The 25,214-nt window shown below is 51.4% G+C and overlaps 9 protein-coding genes across 9 annotated transcripts; 6 read left to right on the top strand and 3 right to left on the bottom strand.

Annotated features, from left to right (window-relative positions):
- Positions 1–307: 307 nt before the first annotated feature.
- M431DRAFT_5149 (hypothetical protein) lies at positions 308–7,713 on the top strand (the record flags this gene model as incomplete). The annotated part of the gene is made up of 3 exons (XM_024920258.1): positions 308–1,349; positions 1,427–7,132; positions 7,193–7,713. The coding sequence occupies 3 exons, from the start codon at positions 308–310 to the stop codon at positions 7,711–7,713; spliced, it is 7,269 nt and encodes a 2,422-aa protein (XP_024774148.1).
- A 97-nt stretch (positions 7,714–7,810) lies between these two features.
- M431DRAFT_5150 (hypothetical protein) lies at positions 7,811–8,804 on the bottom strand (the record flags this gene model as incomplete). The annotated part of the gene is made up of 3 exons (XM_024920261.1): positions 7,811–8,176; positions 8,230–8,606; positions 8,672–8,804. 3 exons carry the CDS (start codon positions 8,802–8,804, stop codon positions 7,811–7,813), a joined length of 876 nt encoding a protein of 291 aa, XP_024774149.1.
- A 4,244-nt stretch (positions 8,805–13,048) lies between these two features.
- On the top strand, positions 13,049–13,465 carry M431DRAFT_481706 (hypothetical protein; the record flags this gene model as incomplete). The annotated part of the gene is made up of 1 exon (XM_024915977.1): positions 13,049–13,465. One exon carries the CDS (start codon positions 13,049–13,051, stop codon positions 13,463–13,465), a length of 417 nt encoding a protein of 138 aa, XP_024774150.1.
- A 1,451-nt stretch (positions 13,466–14,916) lies between these two features.
- M431DRAFT_84589 (hypothetical protein) lies at positions 14,917–16,346 on the top strand (the record flags this gene model as incomplete). Its single annotated transcript, XM_024923449.1, has 3 exons — positions 14,917–15,108; positions 15,193–15,300; positions 15,372–16,346. 3 exons carry the CDS (start codon positions 14,917–14,919, stop codon positions 16,344–16,346), a joined length of 1,275 nt encoding a protein of 424 aa, XP_024774151.1.
- Positions 16,347–17,859: 1,513 nt separating this feature from the next.
- On the bottom strand, positions 17,860–18,571 carry M431DRAFT_421728 (hypothetical protein). Its single transcript, XM_024915024.1, has one exon. The coding sequence runs from the start codon at positions 18,433–18,435 to the stop codon at positions 17,983–17,985; it is 453 nt and encodes a 150-aa protein (XP_024774152.1). The 5' UTR covers positions 18,436–18,571; the 3' UTR covers positions 17,860–17,982.
- Positions 18,572–18,719: 148 nt separating this feature from the next.
- Positions 18,720–19,528, bottom strand: M431DRAFT_49906 (hypothetical protein; the record flags this gene model as incomplete). Its single annotated transcript, XM_024917756.1, has 2 exons — positions 18,720–19,385; positions 19,436–19,528. Coding segments are annotated over 2 exons (759 nt in total), but the record flags the coding sequence as incomplete, so codon positions are not given.
- Positions 19,529–19,885: 357 nt separating this feature from the next.
- Positions 19,886–21,686, top strand: M431DRAFT_507914 (hypothetical protein). Its single transcript, XM_024919039.1, has 3 exons — positions 19,886–20,024; positions 20,197–20,616; positions 20,712–21,686. Exons 1-3 carry the CDS (start codon positions 20,009–20,011, stop codon positions 21,440–21,442), a joined length of 1,167 nt encoding a protein of 388 aa, XP_024774154.1. The 5' UTR covers positions 19,886–20,008; the 3' UTR covers positions 21,443–21,686.
- On the top strand, positions 21,367–22,336 carry M431DRAFT_421770 (hypothetical protein). The gene has a single exon (XM_024915025.1). The coding sequence runs from the start codon at positions 21,757–21,759 to the stop codon at positions 22,285–22,287; it is 531 nt and encodes a 176-aa protein (XP_024774155.1). The 5' UTR covers positions 21,367–21,756; the 3' UTR covers positions 22,288–22,336.
- A 1,223-nt stretch (positions 22,337–23,559) lies between these two features.
- Positions 23,560–25,014, top strand: M431DRAFT_85455 (hypothetical protein; the record flags this gene model as incomplete). Its single annotated transcript, XM_024923559.1, has 2 exons — positions 23,560–23,802; positions 23,851–25,014. 2 exons carry the CDS (start codon positions 23,560–23,562, stop codon positions 25,012–25,014), a joined length of 1,407 nt encoding a protein of 468 aa, XP_024774156.1.
- Positions 25,015–25,214: the final 200 nt, after the last annotated feature.

Genomic DNA, 25,214 nt, shown 5'->3' on the forward strand with positions numbered 1-25,214 from the left:
ATGAGCCCCTGCTCAATAGTTGCTGATTTCAGCTCTGCTTCTCTCCACCCAGCTAACCCCCGTCAGGATCGGTACTCCATGGTACATGGCAGGGGTTTGTGGGAAACTGGACAATGGAGGTGGTGTCTAGGAGGTGGGAGGCGGAGAGGAGTGCAAATAACGATCTCTGGGCACGGATGAAAAGGGTTGTTCGATTCTATCAAGTGTGTAGGCTCTAGATATCAATCATTTAGAGAGAGCTCTCAAAGATGCTCAATGGTGCCAGTTCTTCTCAGCACACCACAAGCTCCTCCCAAACGACATTCAGATGGCCCATTACCGAGTGGAGTCGTTTCACATCAACATCGGTGCCGGCGATGCAGCAATTCATCTGCTCACCTCAGAGCCAGTTTTTGGAGACGGAAGACGGCTCGTTGAGCAAGCATGGATGATTGATGGCGGCCGCGCCCCGGGCAATGCGGTCCAAGCAGCGCTTGAGAACACAATTCAACAGATCGAACTTAATTATGTCTGCCAACGACCGAAGCTTCAAGACAACCCTAATCAAGGAGCTTACCGTTGGTTGTACTTTGACGGGTTCGTCATCACCCATTGGGACGGAGATCACTATGAGGGTGTCATTGCATATCTCTTTAAGCTGGCTAGAGACGCTGCCAACCAAAACCTTGGTAACAATAACCCGTTGATACTCAACCGAGTATTTTACGATGAGGACACCTGGAAGCCCAAGTCGTGGTTTTATGCACCTTGGAAGATAAACAAGGATAACATGGCAATTGACAATGAAAACAATCTTGCCATCCAAGTCCAAGACAACAATGGTCAAACCAGACAAGCGATCGGTACCCTTAGAGCGAGATGGGATTACAAGGCACTGTTGGGACGCAATTTCTTCATGAGCTGGGACGACGACAACGGTTGGGAACAGAAATGGCCACAGATGGGCACGCTGGACGGGCTGTTGGCACAAAATCCCCCAAGGCAACCCGGTTCGCAACAATATGCCAAGTATCCAGGCCTTTACTGCGTGGCAGTGTCCGAACGAACCCTGTATAACGGCGCCAATGCGCTACACACGCCGCAGAACAAGTCGAGTATTGTGCTCTTGGTTATTTGGGGCGATAAGCACATCTCCCATTACTTTGCGGGAGATGCACATGACAGCCTGGAGAAGAATATAGCGGATTGGACGAAATACAAAACGCCTGATGGGGGTGTCCATGACCGTCAAGTGACATCGATGAAGTTGAGCCACCACGGTTCACGATCGTCCAACCCCCCTCAGATGATAGTGGACTTTAGCCCTCGCAACGTTGTCGTCTCTGCGGGCTTACAATACGGCCACCCCAGTAAGTCTGGCCCCTTTTGGCTTCTCAGTCCTCATGAATCATCGAGTTCCAGATGGATTTCTGACTTTATCGTGCAGGGTGGGAGATTATTTGGATTCTCGCGTCATGGTTTCGATTCCAAAAGGCCATTGATGCATCAGAAAATAAAGCCCCTCGCTGGCGACCATTTTTGCCTTGCCAGCTGCCTTCATATCTCCTCAAGAACGAGTATGGTATGTATGATCCGCATAAATGGAGTATCGGCGAGATGTACGACCCGAATGGAACTCTACGGCCGTGGTTGGACGCATATCAGGAGCAGTACATCGAGGAACGTAACGAGAAAGGGCTTATGGCAATCCCCCTATCACCATTGGAGGAGTTTGCAGACTGGGTTAACAAGTACAAAGTTTTGTTCAAAAAAGAGCCAGACGAGAATGTACAACGCCAGAAAATCTGCGATATGACCTATAGCATGATGGCGAACCTCACTTCGCTCCCCTATGGCCCAGAACCTACATGGGTCAGCAACATTGTCTGGACTACAGATTTTTGGGGGTTTCGTTACCCAAATAACATCCCTCGACTCGGCGTGCAGAAGGTTGTGGCTATTAACATCATCTCAGCACCAAGCGACTCCGGCTTTGATGGGATGGTTGAGGTTTTGTACCAGAACCAAAAGCCATTCATATTTTCTGATTCCTCCTTCGTTTGGAAGCTCCCACATGTAAACACCTTGCATGCTTTCGCCATTGCCAACAAAGAAGAACCGCGGAGAGTCAGTCTCTATGCAGATCCAGGCGAAGACAGGCCTGGTGCGTGGGACTTGTCCAGGGGAAACCCCAAATTCCCCAAAAAGGCGACCAAGAGCACGAAGAGAAATAACCACCAGAGGCAGGGGTCTTGGATTGATGTCGGTCTTCTGGACTCATCCGAGTCCGAGTCTGATGATGATTCATGGAGTGATATCGATGGCGAGGCCAAGACGTTGGTAGTAGAGCGGCGCCATGTTCCTCTTCATATTGCGGCTTCACCAGCCGTTTATATTGCTTCAGAATCGCTAATCTCCGAAAAGGCCAAATTCCCGGCCGGTGTGCCGGTCATACCGCTTCCAAGAGAACATGATCACTTTGGCTTTGTTGACACTCTACACTATAGACTCTTTAGTTTGAGATCCATACCAAATGCCAAGGAGGAAGCGTTGCTTGCCGATGATGATGAGTGGTTCCTCTGGTTCCGTCTCTTCTTTCAGTGGGACTATGACAGTCCGGGGACACCTGCTGGCTTCAACCTGGCAATGACACCAGCTGTTTGGCCACTCAACAGTTCCACTGGACTAGAATTCAAGCTCACGTTTCCTTTTGGAGGTCGATTGTTGACCATGAGCACTTCTGCCGGTGCAGAGCTGACGTTCTCCGATGTCAAAGTTGACAAACTGGCTCTGCAAAGCATGCTAGTCAAGCGCCGCACATTGGTTTTTGGGCTGGAAGCACTGCCTACAGACAAGCCCCTTGTGACAATGCTTGGTGAGGTGGCTGGCATGGTAACCAGTGATCCAACTCTGTCCGGGCATCCCGTGCTAAAGTTGTTCGGACCAATCGAGCTCACTCTCAATACAACAAAAGTCTTCCGCAACGCCCTCTGGTTCCGTCCAAGCATCAACTATCAGACACACTTGCGTCTTGGGTTCCAAGCCAACCACTCTGTCTTTAGTAAATGGCTAGGCAAGTGCCTCCCCAGCATCACGATCGAGAGTGTCACCGTGGTTGCTCGCAAGAAGGCACAGTTTGCCTTTGGGCGTGACGCCGATAGGATCGAACCAGAGGGCAGTCTTACTTTTCTTCTGCAGTTCTCCATACCGGGCCTTGGCTTTGATGCGGCCCTGACCTTGGAGACGTCTTCAGCGATATTGACCTTGACGATACGTAAACCAAAAACAGCACTTGAGATTAACGCCATGCGTGAGGATGCTCTTGACGCTATTGTGGCCTGGCTCTGCACAACCTTGAAGCTCAAATCACTTGAGATAACGGATATACTGGACAAGGCAAAGTCTGAAGATGGGGGTGCTGTCGATAGAAACACCATTTTCCCACGCCGAATGCAGCTTATGCTGAACCTCAATAAGGAGGGTAACATAGAGGGAGTCGAATCGGTCGATATAACACTCGAGGCTTGTCTCAAGATCGGAAAATCTTCCGCGGCCGCCCTCGCCAAGAAGCCCATCTTGTTCCTGCTCAAGTTTGGATGGTCCAAGTCACTCGGCGTGTTCCTCAAGGGCAATCTTTGGTGTGCTGTACCTGAAACTCCCTATGATGTGTATGGAAAAGCGTTGCCCGAGTACGAACCATACATGGAGCTGGATCCGTTGACAGACCCGGACCCGGATAACCAACTACGTACCTTGGACATTGAGAACCTCCTCACATCCCCCAGCGGCGAACCGTTCAAGCTACCCGCTGGTATTCCGACGCAGATCTACCGTGCCGAGATTGAGCTGTCACAAGAAAAGATCTGGTTTAGTGGTGCTATCCGCTGTCCAACACCAAATCGGGATACAGCAGACAGGACTAAGCCGCCGCCCATTGCACTGGAAGACCTTCAACTAGATGCAGGGTATAATTGGGGAGTCAAGAGCCCCGATGACAAAGGTTTCAGCATGAGACTTGCAGTCGCCATCAAACTATATGAGAATGGAAAATTAGATCCAGACAAGGACCCAGACTTGCAGGAGCTGCAGGCTGCCAACCTTCACGGCATGCTTTCATATGACAAGGGCAACTGGAAGTTAGCTGCTGACGTTTCGAATCTAAACATCGGACACTTGGCATCGTTTTGGCATAATGGTGACCAGAACGACGTGATTGACTTTCTCGGAAAGATCGAAATCGAATACGCCGGGCTCGAGTATAGTTATGCCAAGGGGGGTGCTGGAACCCACTTCAAATTCACTGGTGTTCTGGCTCTCGGCGAGATTCTCAAGCTCGGTCTCACGTACGAGAATGAGGGATCTGATAATTGGTTATTTGAGGGTAGTCTTGCGGCTGAAAGCAAAGATGGTACGGCCTGCACCATAGAACAGGTTCTTGATGCTCTTATCGACCCAAAAAACATAGCCGGCCTGCCCACAGCCATCCTAGGCGCGAAGCTGGATGGCAAGAGAGGGGAGAAGCCGTTGCGTGTTCTCTGCGCAAAGCACAAGACGATGACTGTATTTGCCCTCCTCATCAACATTGGAAGCATTTCGCTTTGGTTTGTACAGTTCCGGTCAGAGGGAAAGCTAGTTAAGCGCCTCGTCAAGGCTGCCATCAGCAAGATCTCAGTCGACGTGCCCGTCTTCAACACCACTCTCGACAGCCCCTTTGAGCAGATGTTCTTCATGTGGGTTCAGGACACGAGCTACAAGCCGGATGAAAAGAGCGATACGGCTGTCCCTGGCATATCGCAGGCCGAGTTCGAGATCCTGAAGGAGTGCTTGACGACTAAAGCCCAAATTCCAGAAGAAGAGTTCTTATTGTATAAGCCAAGGAAACAAGAAAAGGCAGCTGATACTGAAATTGTAGTTTCTGCAGGCTCGCACTTTGTGGTGGTGGCAAAGAGCCCATCAGCCGGCAAGACAAGTGTCATTCTCGACTATGCTTTTGGCAAGCCAAACAAGAAGTCTGGCGGCAAGAAGTCAAGTATAAGATTTTACGACGGACAGAATAGGGCGCTCATGGCACCCAAAGACGGGAAAGATGGGAAAGTTGGGCCGCCTGACCCGACAGGGTCCGAGAAGGGTTCCAAGGCACCGCACAAGATGACGCTTGGCCCGCTCTCTGTTGAAAATATCGGTCTCTGGTACAAATCAGACGAGAACGGCGATGGTGTTCTGGGCATCACTCTCGATGCCACGCTGTTGATGGGTCCTATCGGCATTGCACTGCTGGGCTTCACCATCGGTGTGCCCCTGAACAGCACAACCAGCCTCTCGAATCCACCATCCTTAGGTGACATTACATTCGGTCTCCAGGGCCTCATCGTCTCCCTAGACCGTCCACCACTGACCGTTGCGGGCGGTTTCATACACGATACATCGGATCCCAAGGTCGACATGTACGTGGGAGGACTGATTATCGGCTTCAAGCCGTGGATGTTCCAAGCTATGGGTGTGTATGCAACCGTCAGCAAGGATGACATTTCCAAGCCATCTTCATCTTCCGTCATCAGTCTATCCCCATTCAGCCAAAACATGCGCTTCACAGACGATGGAGAGGAGAAAGATGAAGAGGGCAACAAATTCACCTTTGCATTCATCTTCTGCAAGCTCAACGGACCGTTGTTTTCTGTGGGATTCGCAGACTTTGCCGGTCTGGTCGGTGGTTTCGGCATGAACTCTGACATTGCTCTGCCTACTGTCGAGCAAGTCGTCGAGTTTCCCTTCGTTGCCGAGCGTGGAGAGGGGACAAAGGAAACGCCCGTCGACACGATGAAGCGGCTGATGCGAGGCATCTGGTTCCGTCCCGCCGAAGGGCTGTACTGGGCCGCTGCCGGAGTTCGTATCACGGCGTTCCAGATGCTCGCTGCGAATATCGTCATCGTGGTGCAGTTTGGAGCTGGCTTGCAGTTTGGGCTGTTTGGAGTCGCCACGTGCGATGTCCCTGCTTTGGAGTCGCCCGTCAAGTTTGCCCATGTTGAGCTCGGCATCATCTGTACCTTTGACGTGAACCGGGGCATCTTCAAGCTTGAGGCGCAATTGTCGCCGCGTTCGTTTGTCCTGGCGCCGCAGTGCCATCTCACCGGCGGAGTGGCCATGTATGCATGGTTCAAAGACGACGTCAAAGACAACATCGCAGCTGGAGATTGGGTCCTCACCTTGGGCGGATATCACCAAGCATTCAGTCCACCGTCGCAGTATCCAAAGCCGCCGCGTTTAGGAATTAGCTGGTCGTTGGATTCTTGCCTCAGTGTAACAGGCGAGGCTTACTTTGCCATCACACCAAAGGTATGCATGGGAGGCGGCCGATTGCACGCGGCACTCAGTCTCGGCGCTCTCTATGCCTGGTTCGACGCGTTTGTTGATTTCCTAATCAACTTTGAGCCCTTCCACTTCCAGCTGCAAAGTCGTCTCTCTGTGGGAGTGCGATTCACCATGGATCTGTGGATCGTCACGGTTCGCATCAATGCCGAGGTCAGCGCTACACTCGACATGTCTGGTCCGCCCTTTGGAGGCGTCGTGCATGTTGACTTCTGGGTGTTTGGTTTCGACGTGAACTTTGGAGCTCCGCCACAGCCACCTCCGGCCGTCACTCTCGAGCGCTTCTGGAACGTTGTGCTCAAGTCGTCTGGGTCATCGCCTCCATCGATGCTCACATCAGATGATGTGATGAAGAAGGACGACAACAAAAATGACGACAAGAAGAAGCAGGACAATCCAGCCATCCTGCTAACATGCGAGTCTGGCCTCGAACCGGCGCCTCCAGGAACAACAGCCAAAGATGATGATCCTTGGCTGGTGCGCGGTGGCAGTTTTTCCTTCTTGGTCACATTCCAGTTTGCCATCAATAAGGCATCCGTCGTCGAATTACGCGATGGTAAAGACCGCAAGTGTGCATCTGCCAAGATCAAAGCAGAGCATCAAAAGGTCTACGGGAAGCCTATGCAGCTTACCGACTCGCTAACTTCTGAGGCTACAATCCTGGTTGAGTCGACCACGCCAAAACCGTTGGACGACCATCGGTTCAGCATTATGAAGGACTGGCAGGCGATGGAGTGGCGGATTGAGCCTATAGTAAAGCCTGTGCAGAGTTCCATCTGGGGAATATGTAGGTATCTTTCTGCTGTGTGGTACAGAATATGAGTGCTAACATGGATGGCTCCAATAGATAACCGCAGCGAAGATCCAAGTGTCGCCGGTAATCATGTCAAACAGCTGCTCAATGGTGAAAACACAACCATCCCTCTAGTCATGGGCCTGGCAATCAAACCGCCTTGTCCCGGTCTCGCCGATGACAAGGTTAACCCGTTCAACATTGTGCAAGATAGAATGAAGCAAGTATTTGACGATGGGGACAAGAAGAAGCACAACTCGTACTTCCCCAACACTCCCTACTCAGACAAGGCTTGGTTGCCGAAGGGACAGAGCGAGTCCTGGCAGCAAGTACAGAAGACGTGGCAGGATATTGGCCGCAAGACACCCGAGGATGCCGTGAAAATATGGGCAAAGAGATTGGGATTTGAGGTAAAGAAAGATGAAGTGACGAAAACGGGAGATGAAAAGGACAGTGATGACCCTGAGAAGGTCAAGAAGAGAGCTGCTCCGCTGGTTGGAACGCCACCCAAGGAGCTGTTACGACGGTTTAAGACCATGGTGCCAGCTGTTCCGTTGGTAGCAGTTGGATATTAGCACTTAATCTTGTGGTTTACCTGTAATGTTTATATGTTTAAAGTAGTTCATCATGCCAAATCTTTTTGTAAAAAGCATCATTCTCCGTTCCGGGCTGCTACGTTTGCTTGCTTTTCCGCCTCCGCTCTACATCCACCCTTGCCAATCGTTTGCTGGCTTGAATCAACTGGATAACATTAATCATTTGCTTCAGCGCCATGAACGGAAAGCAAATCTTGGCAATGATACCCGGAAGGTATCCGTCCATTTTGTTCGCTCGCGCCATCTCAAGCGCTGCAGAGCTGTAAGGGTTTGGGAAGATCTGGGTTAATAGCGAGGTGTCGACTTCTGTCCCTGTTTGCAGATGCTCTCTTCCGTCAATATCCGCATTTAAGTAGAGAGGATCAATTGGTGAAGAGAAGGAGACAAGGTAGCAGGCGATGAAGAAGAGCTCGTTGAGAGCACAGAGAGAAAATAAGACAATCTGAATTACAGGTCAGAGTTTAGTGTATAGATTTGGACATGGCAGTTTCGCACCTTGTTGGTGTAATACACCCTCATCAGCCAGTTTTGGCTATTGCTGACATCCTTGTGGCTCGTTCTAGCGCCGCCGACGACAAGAGATGCATACATGTGCATGTAATGGCTTGCAAGATCCAACACAATCAGGCCCTGGAAAACAATGGCCCAGCGAGGCATCGCCGCCGCCAAGAAAACCAGCAGGCATGTCGTGGTGCAACGGTCCGTGACCATGTCCAGAACTGCGCCAAACTGCGTTCCCTGATCCAACATACGCGCAGCGTATCCATCAAGAGCGTCGAGGAGACATGATATAGTGTAGAGAAGAGAGCAGGTGCGTGGATGGAGTGGCATATAGTACAGGGAGGCTATGGCCAAGATCACTCGGAGATATCCTAGACATGGTGCCAGATTAGTAGTGAACAGGACATATGTTGTAGCATAGAGAAAAAAGACGCACCAATGATGTTGGGCCAGAATAAAAATATGTTTTCTGAAGACGTTTGAGCAGAATCCTGGTCTGGAGGCTGGTTGGAGGCATTGTCTAGTTCGCGATTCTGATCTCGCTGGGCCAAAGTTCGCCATGGAGGCATTGCGAAGAAACGAATGAATAGTCCGCTTAGAGAATCTGAAAAGAGCGAAAGAAGGATCAAAGTAATAGAGAAACTAAAAAAGGTTTGATTGAGGGTTGGCAGTAAAGGATGGCCCACACGACGCCAAGGCTGGTGATGGCGATAGCCAAGAACAAGCAAATGCTGCCTTGTAGGAGCTTCAAGCGGCACCAAAACCAGACTCATTTCTGCCTTTGATTGCTGACTAATTTGCCACGTGTAATAATGGCTTTGAACACTGATTGATTCGCGAAAAGCTGCAGCCAACAACCCTCAGCATTATTTGCCGCGTTGGTCTTAGTACATGTGTTTTTGAATCACAGCTGAATAGCTTCACAGCGAATAAGCAACATGTTGCAGTAGGTAGCGTTACAGCTATTATACAAAGTCATCTGTTTTTACGACCAGTCGTTATGGCATTCATTTCTTGCGAACAGGCTCTCAATTCTGACCTGAACTTTGCAACAAAAGGTGCAGCCATTTGCCAACTACGATAACCTACCCTAAATCAACTGCATACTCAAAAAGTTTGTTTGGTTGCGAGGTCTGGATATTAATACTGCTACCAATGTACGTAATTATTGAACAATGCGGAGATGAACCAGTAACTGGCGTCTATGATCGAGACTCACCGGTGCGATTATAGGCACAGATTGGCTATGGATGAGAAAGTAATAGTAACTGGTTGGACATGGTTCATCGACTAGAAGGACCTCAAAGTTCGTCCCCAGATCCTCTCCAACTATGTTTGCTCTTTCTGTATGCTGATACATCATTAAACGCACATTTTCTATAGTCAATTAGCCCTCGCCAGGTAGACTGTTATGCTATTGTTTGTCTCGTAACATCAATACTAGGACTCGAAGGATATGGTCAACTTCAAACGAGAGCAATTTGAAGTACAAACCTGACAGTCCCTGCGTTTGCTGCGAGTCAAGAACCAAGGCAGCAGCGTCGCGTCAAAGCACCCTCCGCCAGGCTTGGAGTTTTCCAAACAGATTTGGATCCACGTAGCAATCTTTCAGACCGCCGGTTGCAAGAGTAGAAGGTGTACACTGTCATTTTACAAAGGGTACCTGATGAAACTCTCTGCTTTGCATTTCAGTTCCGAGGCAGACTACATGATGCCAGGGCCCTTCAAGCATCCGACGCCCCTGCTGCTAACCTGCTAACCTCGCCGCTCTCCGTCTCTAGAAATTCTCACAAATCCAAGCTATTCTATCCACGGAGAGTGACGTTGGTAAACAGAGCCCAAATGGCTACCGGCATCCCATCCACTCGTCGCAAGATGCTGTCAAACATGACAGGTCCCCCGCAGAAACTCACGGGGGCTAATATCTCAGATAGCCGTGAGGAGCCCCATAAGTTAATCTACAGCAATTTCGTCCCGTGGATGCTTCTAGAGGCTCTCTTTCATTTATCGTTACCGCCATTTGCCGAGCCGCCGTTACGCCGTTACGCTTATACGAGTCCGTTCATGTTTTCCATCTCGTCACTGGCTCCCCCCCTCATCCCTCCCTCAGCGCTGATTTACGCCCGTGAGTTCGGCGGGATCGAGTTCGAATCGAAACCTGTTAGATGGAACAAAACGGCATGCCCGTGATTATGCCATGGGCTCTGTACTCCATGTCTACCTCCGCATCATTTTACGGGCTGCAAGGGACCCGCTTGGTACGACTCCCATCTCCGATGTAAATCGTCTCGGTGAGTGTCACGACGAAGTAGCCACGGCCCCCATCCATATGGCTCACACCGTCGCTTGCTGTTTAGATCCTAAACCAGCCACCCTCTGAAGCTAAAGCCGGGCTTTGGATCGACATGGCCCTTGAATTCCGGGCTCGCCGTGTAAGCGACAACAGCCGCTGTGGCCACTTTTTATACAAGCAAGCAAGCAATCAAGCAAGCAACTGTCCAAAGGCGAGACATGCATCTAGGAAGTCTCGAGAACTCCGTCACCGCCTCGTTTGCCTCCCGTTTGATTGGCTCTGCTTCATCCCGACCCCCAGTTTACAATGGCCGGTGACGCTTGAAATCATTGGGCTAAGAAAACAGACATGCATAATGGGCATGCAGCCATTGCTGCTACCTTGACCTTGGTGCCACGGGTTATACGTATGTATACCTGACTCTTTTCAAATCAAATCACAAGATGGTGCGCCGTTGCGCCGACTTGGCCCTTGTTTCCCTTACTCTTGTGCCGAAACAGAGAGTAAGAATAGCTTTAGGAGCAGTAACCACAATGCGAAATAGAGCTGCCAGGGAATGAAACCGGTCGTGGTGCGTCTGTGCGACTGTCACAGCAAGACGAAGCTTGTCATTGAGGCTGTTGAGCACCCAGATTTCCCTCCTTTAGCTCTTTTGGCCTCGTACGAACATACCTAACGTCTAGCTGACTTGAGAAAGAGAAGATGCCAAAAATACATGTTCCTTGAACACACCTACACCTTTGAACAACCACCCCCATGTGCTGAAACATGCCCTTTGAATCCTTTAGCCTCATCACGAGGTTGGTGATATCCCTGTCGCAGAACATGGTTGATCTTCTCGAATCAAGGCCTGCTTTGCCCATGTTTTGTTCTAAACCTGGATGACGCTCAGATCATCTACTGGAATTTGCAGCCTTGCGAGTGTTTGTTTGCTCATTGGCTGACTACGCCATTTCAGTACCAGGGATTGGACACACTCCCTTGCACACCCTGCTCGATCACATCCAATCGCTAAGCTCTCCTCAGTAACACCATCGGTTGAATGCAGGAACATGACGGGACTACAGCGCTGCAAAGGACCGTGCCCGCTTTCAACAGTGGGGAGAAAGGGCGGCTGCCTAAGGAGAATTAATTCCGTCTTTTTGAGGACAAGGACTTATCTCTCTTTGGGGCGGGTATCTCGAAAGATGCTGGAGAATGTTTGGCGGCAAAGGGGGTGGTGGAGGGAGTGAGTTGAGGCTTTGACCAGGTTCTGATCAGACGCAAGCTGAAGATTTATTCGCTAAGCAGCGCAACATACTCGGCCGTTCCGAGGCGTTTTGAAACCGGTTAGCAGGCAGATTTTAATTAATTAACTTGAAGAGACGAGGGTCCCCAACGGCGATGGCCGTGTAAGCGTCACTCTGTCCAGATCGGATCCAAACAGAAAGGGGAAAGGGGGGGAGTGTGTGGGAGAGGAGAGGTATCGCCACACAGCTGAAAGAGAGATGCCGGCAATAGATACCTCTCGGCTGTTTGATCAGAAACACTTGAATTTTATGCATAGTGCAGGATGAAACTTTGGTGGAGCGAGTGTGTTGTGTGTTATTCACCGCTGCCAATCCCTGTGGTTTGTACAGCTATGTGCGGCATCTGAGACTGGCCATGTACATGTGTGTGTGCACGCATCATCGTCTCTGCCCGTCTTACAAGCCTTGATCAACTCCCTCTAGTTGGAAGTGAGTGCCTTGCACGCCCTCTGCCATGTGCGCGCTGGGCTGCCTTTCTGGAAACGCCTCGATTCACTCACCGTCTTGTCCCTTGCAGGGCCCGGGATCTCGCCCCCGTCAAGCCGCTGGCGCGTTGGCGTGCCTTGCTTTGGTCGGGCTGGTGTAGCTCAGGCGGCATCATGCGCCTCTTCTTAGTCGAGACAGACGTTGGGAGGTGTCTGCCGTGTGCCCGGACAGATTCGAACCTACAAGTAAAGGGGGGGAGGGAGAGGCAGCTGGCCAGCTCATACGGCAGCCACAGCATCGCCAAACGCCAGTGTCGAAGGATGCAGCTTTGCCATACTCGACATGCACCTTGAGGACAAAGACAGGCTGGCCATTGGCACTACTGTACATGTAATCAGTAAATCGACTGCTACTCGTTGACGTTTCTCGTATGCATGTATGTCTGTGTGTGATCATGATGTTCTGCGGGTTCGTGTCGAGTATCAGAGACACACCAGCACAGCTCGTCCGTGTCGATCAACCACCCTTCGCGACCATGCTTCTCAAAGAAGATTCACAGATCTTACTCACTCAACCATTCTCACTCTCTTTGGCCCTGCCACCCCCCCTTTCCCACTTTCCTCCTAGCGACCTTCTGGAAGAAACGGTTTCCCGTTGTCATGACCTACCAACACTGCAATATCCCTTTTAATTGCCGAGCAACACGTGCGTGCTCCTTGTACATTGCTTCTGTGAGGAGTGACAGAGCAGATTGGGGGTAGTAATCCTTCCCGTTTGCCCGGTACAGGGACCACGCCTCTCGACAATGTCTCGTCTTCCTCGTGTGCTGTTCGTCATGTGCCTGGTTCAACTCCAGTTTCTCGCCTCAAGTTTCACACGGATGGAGGCTCCCAATGTACCAGGTAGCAAGGTACATGTACCTACATGTACGCTGCGTAGGGTGACTTGTCCCTTGGGCGGAAACAAGTCGGTGGCTCCTTGTACGACGTTGAGCTGGGGGGGACTTTGCTTGGGGGTCCTTCTGCAGGCTGCTATGCGGAGTAGCACAGAGGAGAATAACTTGCATCTCATTTACTCTGACCGCTACGTTATTGTAACAATACGTGATGACCTTGATGGCCCGCAGTTTTGCAATGCGATGGCGCGTATCTTTGGCTGGTCTGGATTATTTTGCGCGGTGTATGATGAGGTCACTTCACTGCCCGACTTTTTTGTATGGTAAAACAAGTCGAAGCAAAAATAGACTGGTGAACAGGTATCTGAATGGAAACAAGTTGACATTAGCAGTGAACTCGTATTCTCTGAATCCTTGAAAGAAATTATAAGGCTCGATATGTGCTCCATGCTCTGCCCTTCCTGGAATAGACTGTGAGATTGTTGTCGTGTGTAGACGAGGTGTCTGACGGAAAGGAAACGGTTTGCATACTACGCACTGACCTTGGATCCATCACCATGACCGCTTACAGGGCCTTTCCAGAGAGACCAGTGAAGGCAAGGTTCCTCGAAATAGAATGAGGAGCAAGAGTTGGACGGCCAGAGCCTGTACATCAATGTTGTGCAGGATGCGGTTTGCAAGGGGAAATCTAATCTAGATTTCCCTGAGATAGAGAACGGCAGGGCCAAAGGGGCCCAACAGGTATCCGGCCCGAGAATCCGGTGAGATCGATGAGGAGGGTCCCTCCTCCACGTGTGTTGCTTTGTCGGCAAAAGAAAGAACAGGGTTAAAGCGAACCACGTACAGATGTGTAGATCTGCACCAAGCCTTTGATTCCGCAACTCCCTGCCATCATGGCACAGCTTCTCCACTCCCTTGCGTAGCCCTGACAAGAGAGACTTTGGGCATTCTGGGGGGGATGACAAGGTCGACGAGCTTGTCAACTGCTGTGTACCGGCAGCATATGCGGCCGTGGTGACTTTTTTCTGGCAGCTGTGTTTTTGTTTTGTTGAGCGCCTGCGATGGCCGAGTGGGAAGAGAGTGTCAGTCCAGGGAAAAGGCAGAGGATGGAAATAATTGGACGACCAGGCCGGGAATGGTGCAAGCAAACAAACAAGATGAGAAAAAATGATTAAAAATAAAAAAATGCAAAACGGGAAAATTGGGGAATCGAGGAGACGACGGGCGCGTACCGAACATGTATAACTACCATGTATTCCCGAGCTACAGCTCCTTCGTCCCGGATCTCTTGTTCTAGATTCTTTCATCCTCTTCCCATTCGCCTTTTACTTCTTCTTCTTCTCTTTCCCCAGATTGCCTCGCTCATATTACTTTGCCGAATCATTGACACCCGGCTGCCTTCTACAAGTTGCCTTGCCTCAAACGGAACCCCCTGATTCGCCACCAAAACAGGACTATAGCCACAGTCTTTGGACTCTGCCTCTTTGTCTTGGTACCAACCAGCATCACCGAGTCACAGTTGAGGCCCAAGTGAGCCCAAGACGTCAGACCCATCGTTTCCCGTCTCTCCCTTTCTCTCTCTCTCTCTATCTGTTACTATCAAACGGCCAGAGCAGTGTCCCTCTGCCAACAAGATTGTATCGAGAGCCTCGCCCGTTTGCTCATCCGATCTTAAAGTGGACACTTGACTCGAGAGGTCAAACGATACTTGGCACACACACCACCTGTATACGCCACCAGAGGTAGCTGCCTTGTTCCTTTTTTTCGATCCTCCAATCATGGGTTCTTCAAGCACCCACTCCTCCAACCACACAAGGTACTCTTCTCCTCGTGGCGGCATCTCTCCCTACGGAACGCCGTACGCGGACCGCAGATCCAACTCTTACCACAGTGACTCTCGAGGCAGCATGATGAGTGACCGGGAGTCGACTGAAGAGTCTAACCCCCAGCGGAAGAGAATCGCCGTTGCGGTAAGCTGATCCTCTCCCCATCCTCGCTTCTCATCCCTGAGATACAAACGGAGACAAGATTTGCTGACTTGGTGTGGACGACAGTGCATGCGATGCCGCAAAAGAAAGATTCGATGCACGGGAGACAGTGGAAATGGCCAGCCGTGCCTCAACTGCAAGAATGCTGGCTTCGAGCCATGCCAGTTCCTTCGAGTAAGATGATGATGCCTCTTGTCTATACTGATTCACCACATGGCTAACCACCTTCTTCTCTCCACTCTCAGGTATCTTCTCACGAGACCCATCTCAAGAACGAGCAGTTCACCTACAGCCTCGAAGTTGCTCGTAACTTTCAAGCCCGAGGATCCTCAGTCGTGCCCCCCATCCCAACAACTCCCCTGCCATCGCCATATCCTGAACCCATGAGCATGCCCAGCGGCGAGGCCCTGCCGTATAGGAACGGCTCTGCCTCTACCTACGCCTACGGCAACAAGTATTATCCCCTGTCAGGATGGTCCAACGGATACACCGACGACAACAGCATCGATTACTCAGTGTATCAGCAGTCGTACCCGCCGCAGCACGATGCCGCCTACATGGTGGGCTATCGAATGGGTTCTAACCCCCCTTCAAACAAACCCTCTGGAGGCAGCACGCCCTTGTATATTGAACCAGAGACTGCTTATGGCTATCCTGCTGGTCCTTCAGCTGCCGCAGCAACAACGATGGTACATCGGCCTGCTCCCGTACCCGAGGCAAACACCGGCTTTGCCTACCATGGCATCGCCTCCCTCCCCAGCGAGAGACTGCTGCCCACGCCTTCTTCGCGGCCCATGACGAGCGCTCCTCAGCAGCATCCCTATCGAGCAGAGTCCATCTCCTCAGCCTACAGCAAGACATCTCAGTCTTCCACCGGCAGCTCCTCTCCCGCTGCTCTCTCCGAGGCAGCAACCACATACACCAGCTTCGAGAACTCGCCCCTGTCCTCGTATCCCACTCCCACCACAACGAACTCGCACCTCCGCAGCGAGTACACGACGAGTGCAAACCCGTCTCTCGACGCAATCATGGCGCCGTCTGAAGAGCCGCCGCGCATGACGGCCCCTGAGATGCAGTACAAGTACATTGACACGACTAGGCGCTATGCCAGCACGTACACCGGCAATCTTGGGGGCTACAGCATGGCGAGCAGCCACGGCCACTCGGGTTATTCGATGGGCGGTGATGAAAACGACCGCAAGGCTGGTATGCGGACGTAGAAGTGGACGAACAGACGAGTTTCTACAACGTCTTTGCAAAGGGGCTGTGTTCCCGTTATCGCATTACCCCATGAAGGGGGTTTTCCATGTACTATTTCGTTTGCTTTGTGTGGTTTTCTTTAGCTGTTTGTTTTCTCTCTTAATTCTCTCTAAACTCAGTCCTCCCATTGATCAGATCTGCGTTGTGAGAACGGTTTCCCTTCCAAAGCCATCACCAGGACCTTTTACGCCGACTTTCCAAAGGCATCTTGCAGATTCAAACCCAAAAAGTTCCGAAAAGGAGGATTATGAAAAACAAGAAACACACAAAACTTCAAGCCTCCTCGCCAAATCCATGCAAGGCGCAACGCCACCTCGTGTCTCTCGATAGCAGAGCCAAACAATGTTCAGGGGAGCAGGCAGAAAAAGACATCCTCCTCGCCAAGATTTAATTCTTTTTTTATCTCTTCTTCTTTTCCCCTCCCCTCCATCTCGGCAATTATCTTTTGGCTCAGAAACACCAAAAGTCAAGATCGGTTGCATTGCGTCTCTGGCGGTGGGATTTCGTTGGCCCGTTTTGGCTCGCGCAAGTGTTTTGGTCGCAGCATATGCAGACGCGCCACCAGATGCGGAACTTCGCTTCTGTGATCCTTTTCTCCCTCTAATCAATTTCTTCCTTATGTCTTTCGTTCTTTGCTCGGATACACTGTCTTCTCTTGCTGTGTCTCGTATTCATTTGGTTCCTTTTTTGCTTTCTGTTGTCTTTCATTTGTCATGTTTGAGATTCTATTTGTGTTTGTTGGACTAATTCTGCCTCGGCAAATTTCACCTCTTTGCTTTTACTTCTCGTTTACTTTTTCGGCTCTTCTAACACGGGTTGGATCGCTTTACCATGAAATCGGAAAGGAAAACATAAAAACGTGGTGGAAGGACGAAGGACTGGCAACTCGACGTGAGCGTGTGACTCCGGGGTCTGATTCTCTTCTCATTTTTCTCTTCATTAGGTTGGTCTGTGTATGGTATGGTATGGTTATGAGTTTTATTCTGCTCTATTTCTGTTTTTGTTTCTTACATTTTTGCTCTCGGAAAAGGGGAAGAGGGATGTAATGCAGTGGTCATTGTCACACTTCAGGGGCTTCTTTCTGGCCATAGCTAGGGGTACCATGAAGAGCACCAGGGAGAAGCCGTATACAAATGGCAGATAACGGGGAAAATAACTCTTTTTTACGGAATGTACTTAGACATAATACAGACAGTATTTCATTTTCTTCTCACGTTTCTTCTGTTCCGTTTCTAGCCGCTCGGCCGTCTTCTTGAGTTTTCGTCATAAACAGTCGTAAGATGACCAATGAAAATATCCCAGGACTGCTTGGGATGACGGATGATTCTGAAAGCAAGACATGAGGGCATGGTTACCTACACACTCACGACCCGTCACACGGCATGCGCCGTCAAGAGCACCATCTGTTTCACTTCCTTGGGGTTGCTGCAATTTCTTTGGAAGATCAAGTCGCTTGCCGTGAGTCCTTTTCCCACTGTCTCGATTGAAAGAGGGGGCAGGCAGCCAGAGCAGGAGGGGGGATGTGTCTATATAAAGGGAGGATTGCCCAGCATGAATCCAACAACAGGATGCGAGGTGTCAAAGAAACCCTGTACCTTACGAGAAGCTGTGCAATGATGCGACGACATGAAAGGGTAACATGAAGATTGAGGGGGTAACATGAAGATCACCTCTCTGCCCCCTTCTCTGGCTCTTTGGGTTCTTGTCGCTTTCTGGTAGTGCAGCTAGAATGGCAAGGGATAGTTGCATCTGATATCGCCGGGAGGACTGGAGGCAAGGCATAGCTGGATGCTGTATGAGGGTGTGAAGATGATACAAAGGGGGGATGCGGCAGATGAAAGCTTGGTAATACGGCACGTACAACAAGGCAAAGTTACGTCGTGGCAGTACTTTGCAAAGGGTGGGATAGTCCAAGATCTTTGAGAGACATCCAAGTACTAGCCAGGTGCTAAGGGTAAGAATAGAGTTGAAGATGTTGTGTTTGAGAAGCACAGCCAGTCTGTGGGCATGATTGGAGCGATTGTTTGACACGGTATGTTGTGAGTACATGTTATATATATACGTTGTTTGCTATTCGGCCGAGGAACGTGATAGGAGGTAGTAAATGATGAAGATGCATACCAGGTATGCATGCGTCTAGAGGTTGTACGCAGAGACGAGCTGGCCAAGCATCGTCAAGAATGTCGGTAGCTGATGGAACGCTTTCACACCGCAATATCTTACAAAGAAAAGAAAGGACGGGAGGATAGAAGATACTAAGTCAGGTCGTGGGAACAATAGGGTGTGTATCATTGCGGCGCTCAAGTCGTACACGAGCTGTCCTATTTGACGCCAAAGACTCGCCGGCTAAGCACCGTCTGCTGTAGCTGTAACACACCGGCCTGGACGCCGTCTACAATGGATACGTCCTTGGCCTTGTCCCGGCCGTATTCCTGGACGATGATGTCGCGAATCATGTCTTGCAAGCCTCCCATGCCACCGCAGCCCATGACGACACAGGTGACGTTTCCCGAGGAGAGCAGCCGCTTGGTGGCTTCTCTGAGGCGCACGTTGATTTGCTCCTGTGAGATTATGTGAAAGTCACCCGCGTTGAGGCCGGTAGAGTAGACACCGGCGAATCTGTGATCGCTGATGCTCTGAGACAGTGGTTGACCCAGAAAGGCGGCGACACCATTGGAGAGGTGCGCTTCCCAGAAGGCTCCCGTTGTTACGATGCCCCATTGCTGCTGCTCCTTTTCCTTTTCAACAAGGGGAACAAGAGAGAGACTCGTCAGAATGCTGGCTTCGAAAATTCCAATTACGGGAGTAGGTCTCAGAGAGTGAGCAAGCTGCTTGACGAGGGGGTGAACACTAAAGCAGGCAACGAGCACGGCGTCGTAGCCCTCGGGTTTGAACTCTGGATCGTTGGAAACGGCTTCAACGCTGGCATTTATGTCCTCATCATTGTCGATGCTTGCCGGAGATGGCTCAGGGGCCGTGTATGTGCTGATGGATACGGACTCGACAGAGTCAGCTTGGTGGGCTATGGTGGATGAGTTGGCGGAATTACTGGAAGAAGAGTTGCTATTAAGTTGGCGGCTGATTCCATGGTCTTTGTCATGGCGCGAGAAGAATTGGGATTGAGGAGGAGGATGTTGATGTTGGAGGTGAGTCGAGGAGAAGGCATTGTTGCTGTTGTTGTAGCTGGGGGGGTGAGTGAAAGAGAGAAGAAGATGAAAAATTTCAGTGATGTTATCAAAATAAAAGTGAAGAATTGATTATGTGGATGAATCAGCTGAGGGAATTAAGATGAACAGAGGACAATGGTATCAACAGGCATCCATGGAAATGTTATGTGAAGTTGAAGCTTCAGTGGATGGTGATGCTGTAAATAGATGGCTGATAGTGGCCGATAGCAGTTGATAGCGCTGCGGGGTATCACGTGACGCCCTCAACGCCCGCCTCTGACGACAATCGACCTTCTGAGAGCCTTCTGAAGCCCCCACCATGTGGCTCAACTGTCATTTAGTCGGTAGACACGAACGGACTGACGACGCCTCCACACTCGTGCCAGCCTCCAGCTTCCAGCTCCTCACCCAAAGCCTCAGCTTCGCCCAACGCCCGAATTGATCCCATCGCCAACATGGTCCCTCCCATCGGTACGTGGAAACGCCCTGAAGGCCTCCGCTGAAGCCCCCGGAGCTGCCCTGGAGCTGCGTCTGCCGTGGCTGGAGCTTGCTGCCGAGCTTCCCCCTACTCTCCTCCTAAGCACATGGAGGAATCCCACGCTCCTCTCTTTTACTCTCTACTAATGCGGCAATCATCTCACAGTTCTCGACGGCGGAACCGGATTCCTCAAGGTCGGATACGCCGCCCAAAACTTCCCCGAGCACCAGTACCCGTCCATTGTCGGCCGACCCATCCTGCGTTCCGAAGAGCGGACAGACAACGATGTCATCATCAAGGACATCATGTGCGGTGACGACGCGGCCGCGGCCCGGACGATGCTGCAGATCAGCTACCCCATGGAAAACGGAATTGTCAAGAACTGGGAGGACATGCAGCACCTCTGGGACTACACCTTCTTCGAGAAGCTCCAGATCAACCCGCAGGGCCAGAAGATCCTGCTGACCGAGCCGCCCATGAATCCCCTAAAGAACCGAGAGAAGATGTGCGAGGTCATGTTTGACAGATATGGCTTTGGCGGAGTCTACGTTGCCATCCAGGCCGTGCTGGCATTATACGCACAAGGTACATGATGATTACATCCTCCCATTGTTCCCCTCTCCAACGTTTGACACCGATTGTGTTGTGCGGCGGACTGACATGACGGTGAAACTGCGCAGGTCTGAGCTCGGGCGTTGTCGTCGACTCTGGTGATGGTGTCACACACATTGTCCCCGTCTATGAATCCGTCGTGCTGAATCACCTTACCAAGCGGTTGGATGTCGCCGGTCGAGATGTCACCCGCAACCTGATCAAGCTGCTCCTGCGCCGTGGCTACGCGCTTAACCGAACTGCCGACTTCGAGACGGTCCGCCAGATCAAGGAGAAGCTCTGCTACGTTTCATACGACCTGGAGCTTGACAAGCGTCTGAGCGAAGACACAACCGTGCTGGTCGAGGACTACACCCTTCCCGACGGCCGAGTCATCCGCGTGGGAAGCGAGCGATTCGAGGCCCCCGAGTGTCTGTTCCAGCCTCACCTGGTGGACAATGAGTCTCCCGGACTGGGCGAATTCCTGTTCAACACAATCCAGTCGGCCGATGTGGACATCCGAGCGTCGCTGTTCAAGGCAATTGTGCTGTCGGGAGGCAGCAGCATGTACCCGGGTCTCCCGTCACGACTGGAGAAGGAGCTGAAGCAGCTGTGGCTGACGCGAGCGCTCCAAGGCAACCCCGAACGCTTGAGCAAGTTCAAGGTGCGCATAGAGGACCCTCCTCGGAGAAGACACATGGTGTTCTTGGGAGGAGCCGTGCTGGCCAACATTATGGCAGAGAACGAGGCCATGTGGGTGACCAAGGCCGAGTGGGAGGAGCAGGGAGTGCGGGCTCTGGAGAAGCTCGGACCGCGATGAGTGTGAATGTGCGCAGGGAGATGGGATGGTGTGATGTGAGTTGGGCGAGATGTTGTTATATATTTATACGGCTAGATGAAGCATGTTAAAAGACGTTGATATTTGGCTCTCTCTTCTGATTGGTGAATGGTGTTGACAAGAGACTTGATATTCAATGGATTGATCTCTCAACGGCAGTTTAGCTTGAGATTATCAGCGTACTTGATACACAGGTCTCTCTCCCTCCCTCTTTTGGGCATTCCTGGTACTACTATTCCTAAATAGTGAAGCCATTCCTCTTATCATCTTGGCTTGACACAAGCTGAGACAATTAGATGTCTGGTACTCCGTACCAGCTACACCACGGCGGCTTAGTCATCTGCCACACCTACACTTTGCATCTCGGCATTCTCTGTAGTTTATACTTTTCCATGTTGCCATTTGTTTGTTCAACCAACCAACTTCAATTGACTTCATCACAAACGCCCATTTTGTACCTCTGCATTGTATATCACGCGCTGCTCTCTGCACTTCACTCCCCTGCATCATCACATCATCCTTCACTGCGCTATAGACTAGCATCTCCATCTCTTCAACAACTAACAATCATCCGCTATTTTGTTTCTCGACTTGTCGCCACTCCTCGGATTTCTCCGCACCAGCCGGCTAAAGGCAGCATCGCATCAGCTCAAATTCCTCATCTCATTCGTCCTGGGCTTCCTTTATTCCACCATTCTCTTCACTACTACCGTTGCGATCTACCCAATCAATCCGCCTGGCCACGTGCGAATACGGATCAACCACGTATCATTCCCCCTTCCTCATTTCCCCTTCCAGATGCCGCATGTCTAGCTCGCATCATCTGAGATCAAGTCCAGCGCCAGTCCAGACACAACGCAAACCAAACCGTTGACTAAACGAAACGGAGCCCTGAGTCGTATCGTGTGGGTGCGTGCATGCCTTGCCTACCTTGGTTGCTCCACTCGCTCACAGGCCAACAAGAGCTCTTCGGAAGTCGTCGAATCGACGCTTTTGCTCCATGCTGACAGGCCGTGGCGTCTCGCTCGCAAGGGAAGCCGGGATACGGCCTCGACGCAGTTACAGCCGCTGAGAGCAAAAGCAAAAGCAAAAGGGCATCGAGGACATGAATCTGACAAACTCGTCGACGGGATCCGGGCCCGGGACAGCAAAGACTGCCAGCGTGATGAATGCAAGGGCCATCCAGACGACGAAACGAAGCGTGTTGGCGGCGTTTGAAGGTGCGTGCTAACTGACTGTTTACTGTTTGTCCTTGTCCATTTTCTTTCTTCCATTCTCTTTCATCTCCAGCCTGTCTCCGGCATAGCGGTTGATTTCCCCATCTGCACTTGGGCCATCAATGTTTATCCAACGCCCTCTTCTTTTACCCACTCAAGATCCACCTTGGATCAACCCACCGCGTGCCCTTTTTTAGGTGCTTTGTCTGCTTCTGATTTGTTCCTGTTCACCATCTTGTGCTGCTACTGCTACTGCTACTGCTACTGCTACTGTACTCTTGGTGGCATCCAGCATCATCTGCTGTGCATACCCCAACCGACGATATCGTCCACCAGAGCGGCAGCAAGTTTTGTCACAGGCTGTTTTCTTCTCCTTTTATTTTGCCGCCTCGCTGAGCTGAGCCACTCATTCATACATCACATCTTTTTGCCATGTCATGACCCCCTTGAACTCTTTCAATCTCACTCCCACTCTCACTGTCACTCTCTGATATTCCCGGGGCGTATTGAAGTCGCCCCCCGTCCCCATCCATACCCATTTATCTCTCATTGCCAGCTAGTCAGATAATCTGACCCGTGCCAAGACCCGCGTGGGTTTATATTACACGATACCCGATCTGGCTCATCTTGCAAGGCTATTCTTTTTCACCCAGCCATCCATCTAAGCTCGCATTAACCTCCATCTCATCCGCTTACCCACACACATGCGATTTGTACATATAACACATCACCACACACACCACGCGCGCTTAGTCTCAGTCTCAGTCTCAGTCTCAGCCCTCCATTCTTCACTCTCTTCTCTCCTCTCTCACTCACCCGCAATCTCACACCACACATCCTGAGTAGCCCTCATTTCTTCCAGCATCTCGCCATTCCCCAGCCATGCCTCTGAGGCTGAGGCCAGGCTATCCTCACTCGTCGTCATCGCATCACTTGTTCGCATCGTCTTCATCCTCGTCTTCGTCCGCTCACCGCCTATATACAGATGGTCGCGACCAGTCGGCTGGTTACCAGCCCAAGGCACGTGTAACGGAGCGATACCGTATTATTGGTTTCATCAGCAGTGGCACCTACGGGCGTGTCTACAAAGCCGTGAGCAGAGCCAGCAATGGCGAAGGCATTGCCGTCGCCCGGACGTCCAGCGGCCTCACGCCCACCTCTGGCTCTGGCCAGGCTCCGATCGAAGTAGCTATCAAAAAGTTCAAGCCGGATAAGGAGGGTGAGCAAGTCAGCTACACAGGCATCTCGCAGAGCGCCATCCGTGAGATGAGCCTCTGCAGCGAGCTTCGCCACTCCAACGTCATCCGTCTCGTGGAGATTATTCTAGAGGACAAGTGCATCTTCATGGTGTTTGAATACGCCGAACACGACCTGCTGCAGATTATCCACCACCACACCCAGCAGCCACGTCACCCAATACCCCCGGCCACGGTCAAAAGCATCATGTTTCAGCTCCTCAACGGCTGCCAGTATCTTCACACCAACTGGGTCCTGCACCGCGATCTCAAGCCCGCCAACATCATGGTCACGTCTGGTGGAGAAGTCAAGATTGGAGACTTGGGTCTGGCTCGTCGCTTTGACAAACCGTTACATTCCCTCTTTAGTGGTGATAAGGTTGTCGTGACAATATGGTATCGCGCACCGGAGCTCATCCTTGGCTCCTACCACTACACTCCCGCCATCGACATGTGGGCCGTGGGATGCATCTTTGCTGAATTACTGTCTCTACGGCCGATATTCAAGGGGGAGGAAGCCAAAATGGACAGCAAGAAGACGGTTCCTTTCCAGAGAAACCAGATGCACAAGATTGCCGAGATTATGGGCATGCCGACCAAGGAACGGTGGCCGCTGCTCCCCGCCATGCCCGAGTACATCCAGCTCAACACGCTGTCGGCGATGCAGCACAGCACACATAGCCACCACCATCACAGCCACCACCAGAACCCTCCCAGCCGCGGCTACGCGACCACGTCGAGCCTCGAGAAGTGGTACTACAGCACCATCAACAACAACTCGGGTGCCGGATCTGCCGCCTCGGGCCCCAACGGCCAGCCCGCGCTCCAGTCCCTCGGCGCCGAAGGCTACAAGCTCCTCGCGGGCCTCCTCGAGTACGACCCGGAAAAGCGCCTCACTGCCGCGCAGGCACTGCAGTCGGTCTTCTTCAGCTCGGGCGACCGCGTCAGCGCAAACTGCTTCGAGGGCGTCAAGGTCGAGTATCCGCACCGCCGCGTCAGCCAGGACGATAACGATATTCGCACCAGCAGTCTACCGGGCACCAAGCGCAGCGGTCTTCCGGATGATACGCTGTTGCGGCCGGCCAAGCGCATGAAGGAGTGAACTTTTCTCTACATTCTGGATAGGTCCTTTTCGATTGGATTCGGAAGGCAATTTCTTTAACTTTTGGGAGTTGATATTTTCACGCATGAAAACACAGTAATTACAAGCCAGCTAGGAATGCTTGCTTTGGGACGAGAGCGAGTATGTATAGAGCAAGCATCACGAGGTTAGAATCATGGGGGTTTTCCTATGGCGTTTCA

Source organism: Trichoderma harzianum (assembly GCF_003025095.1).
Source record: "Trichoderma harzianum CBS 226.95 unplaced genomic scaffold M431scaffold_6, whole genome shotgun sequence".
Taxonomy (NCBI): domain Eukaryota; kingdom Fungi; phylum Ascomycota; class Sordariomycetes; order Hypocreales; family Hypocreaceae; genus Trichoderma; species Trichoderma harzianum.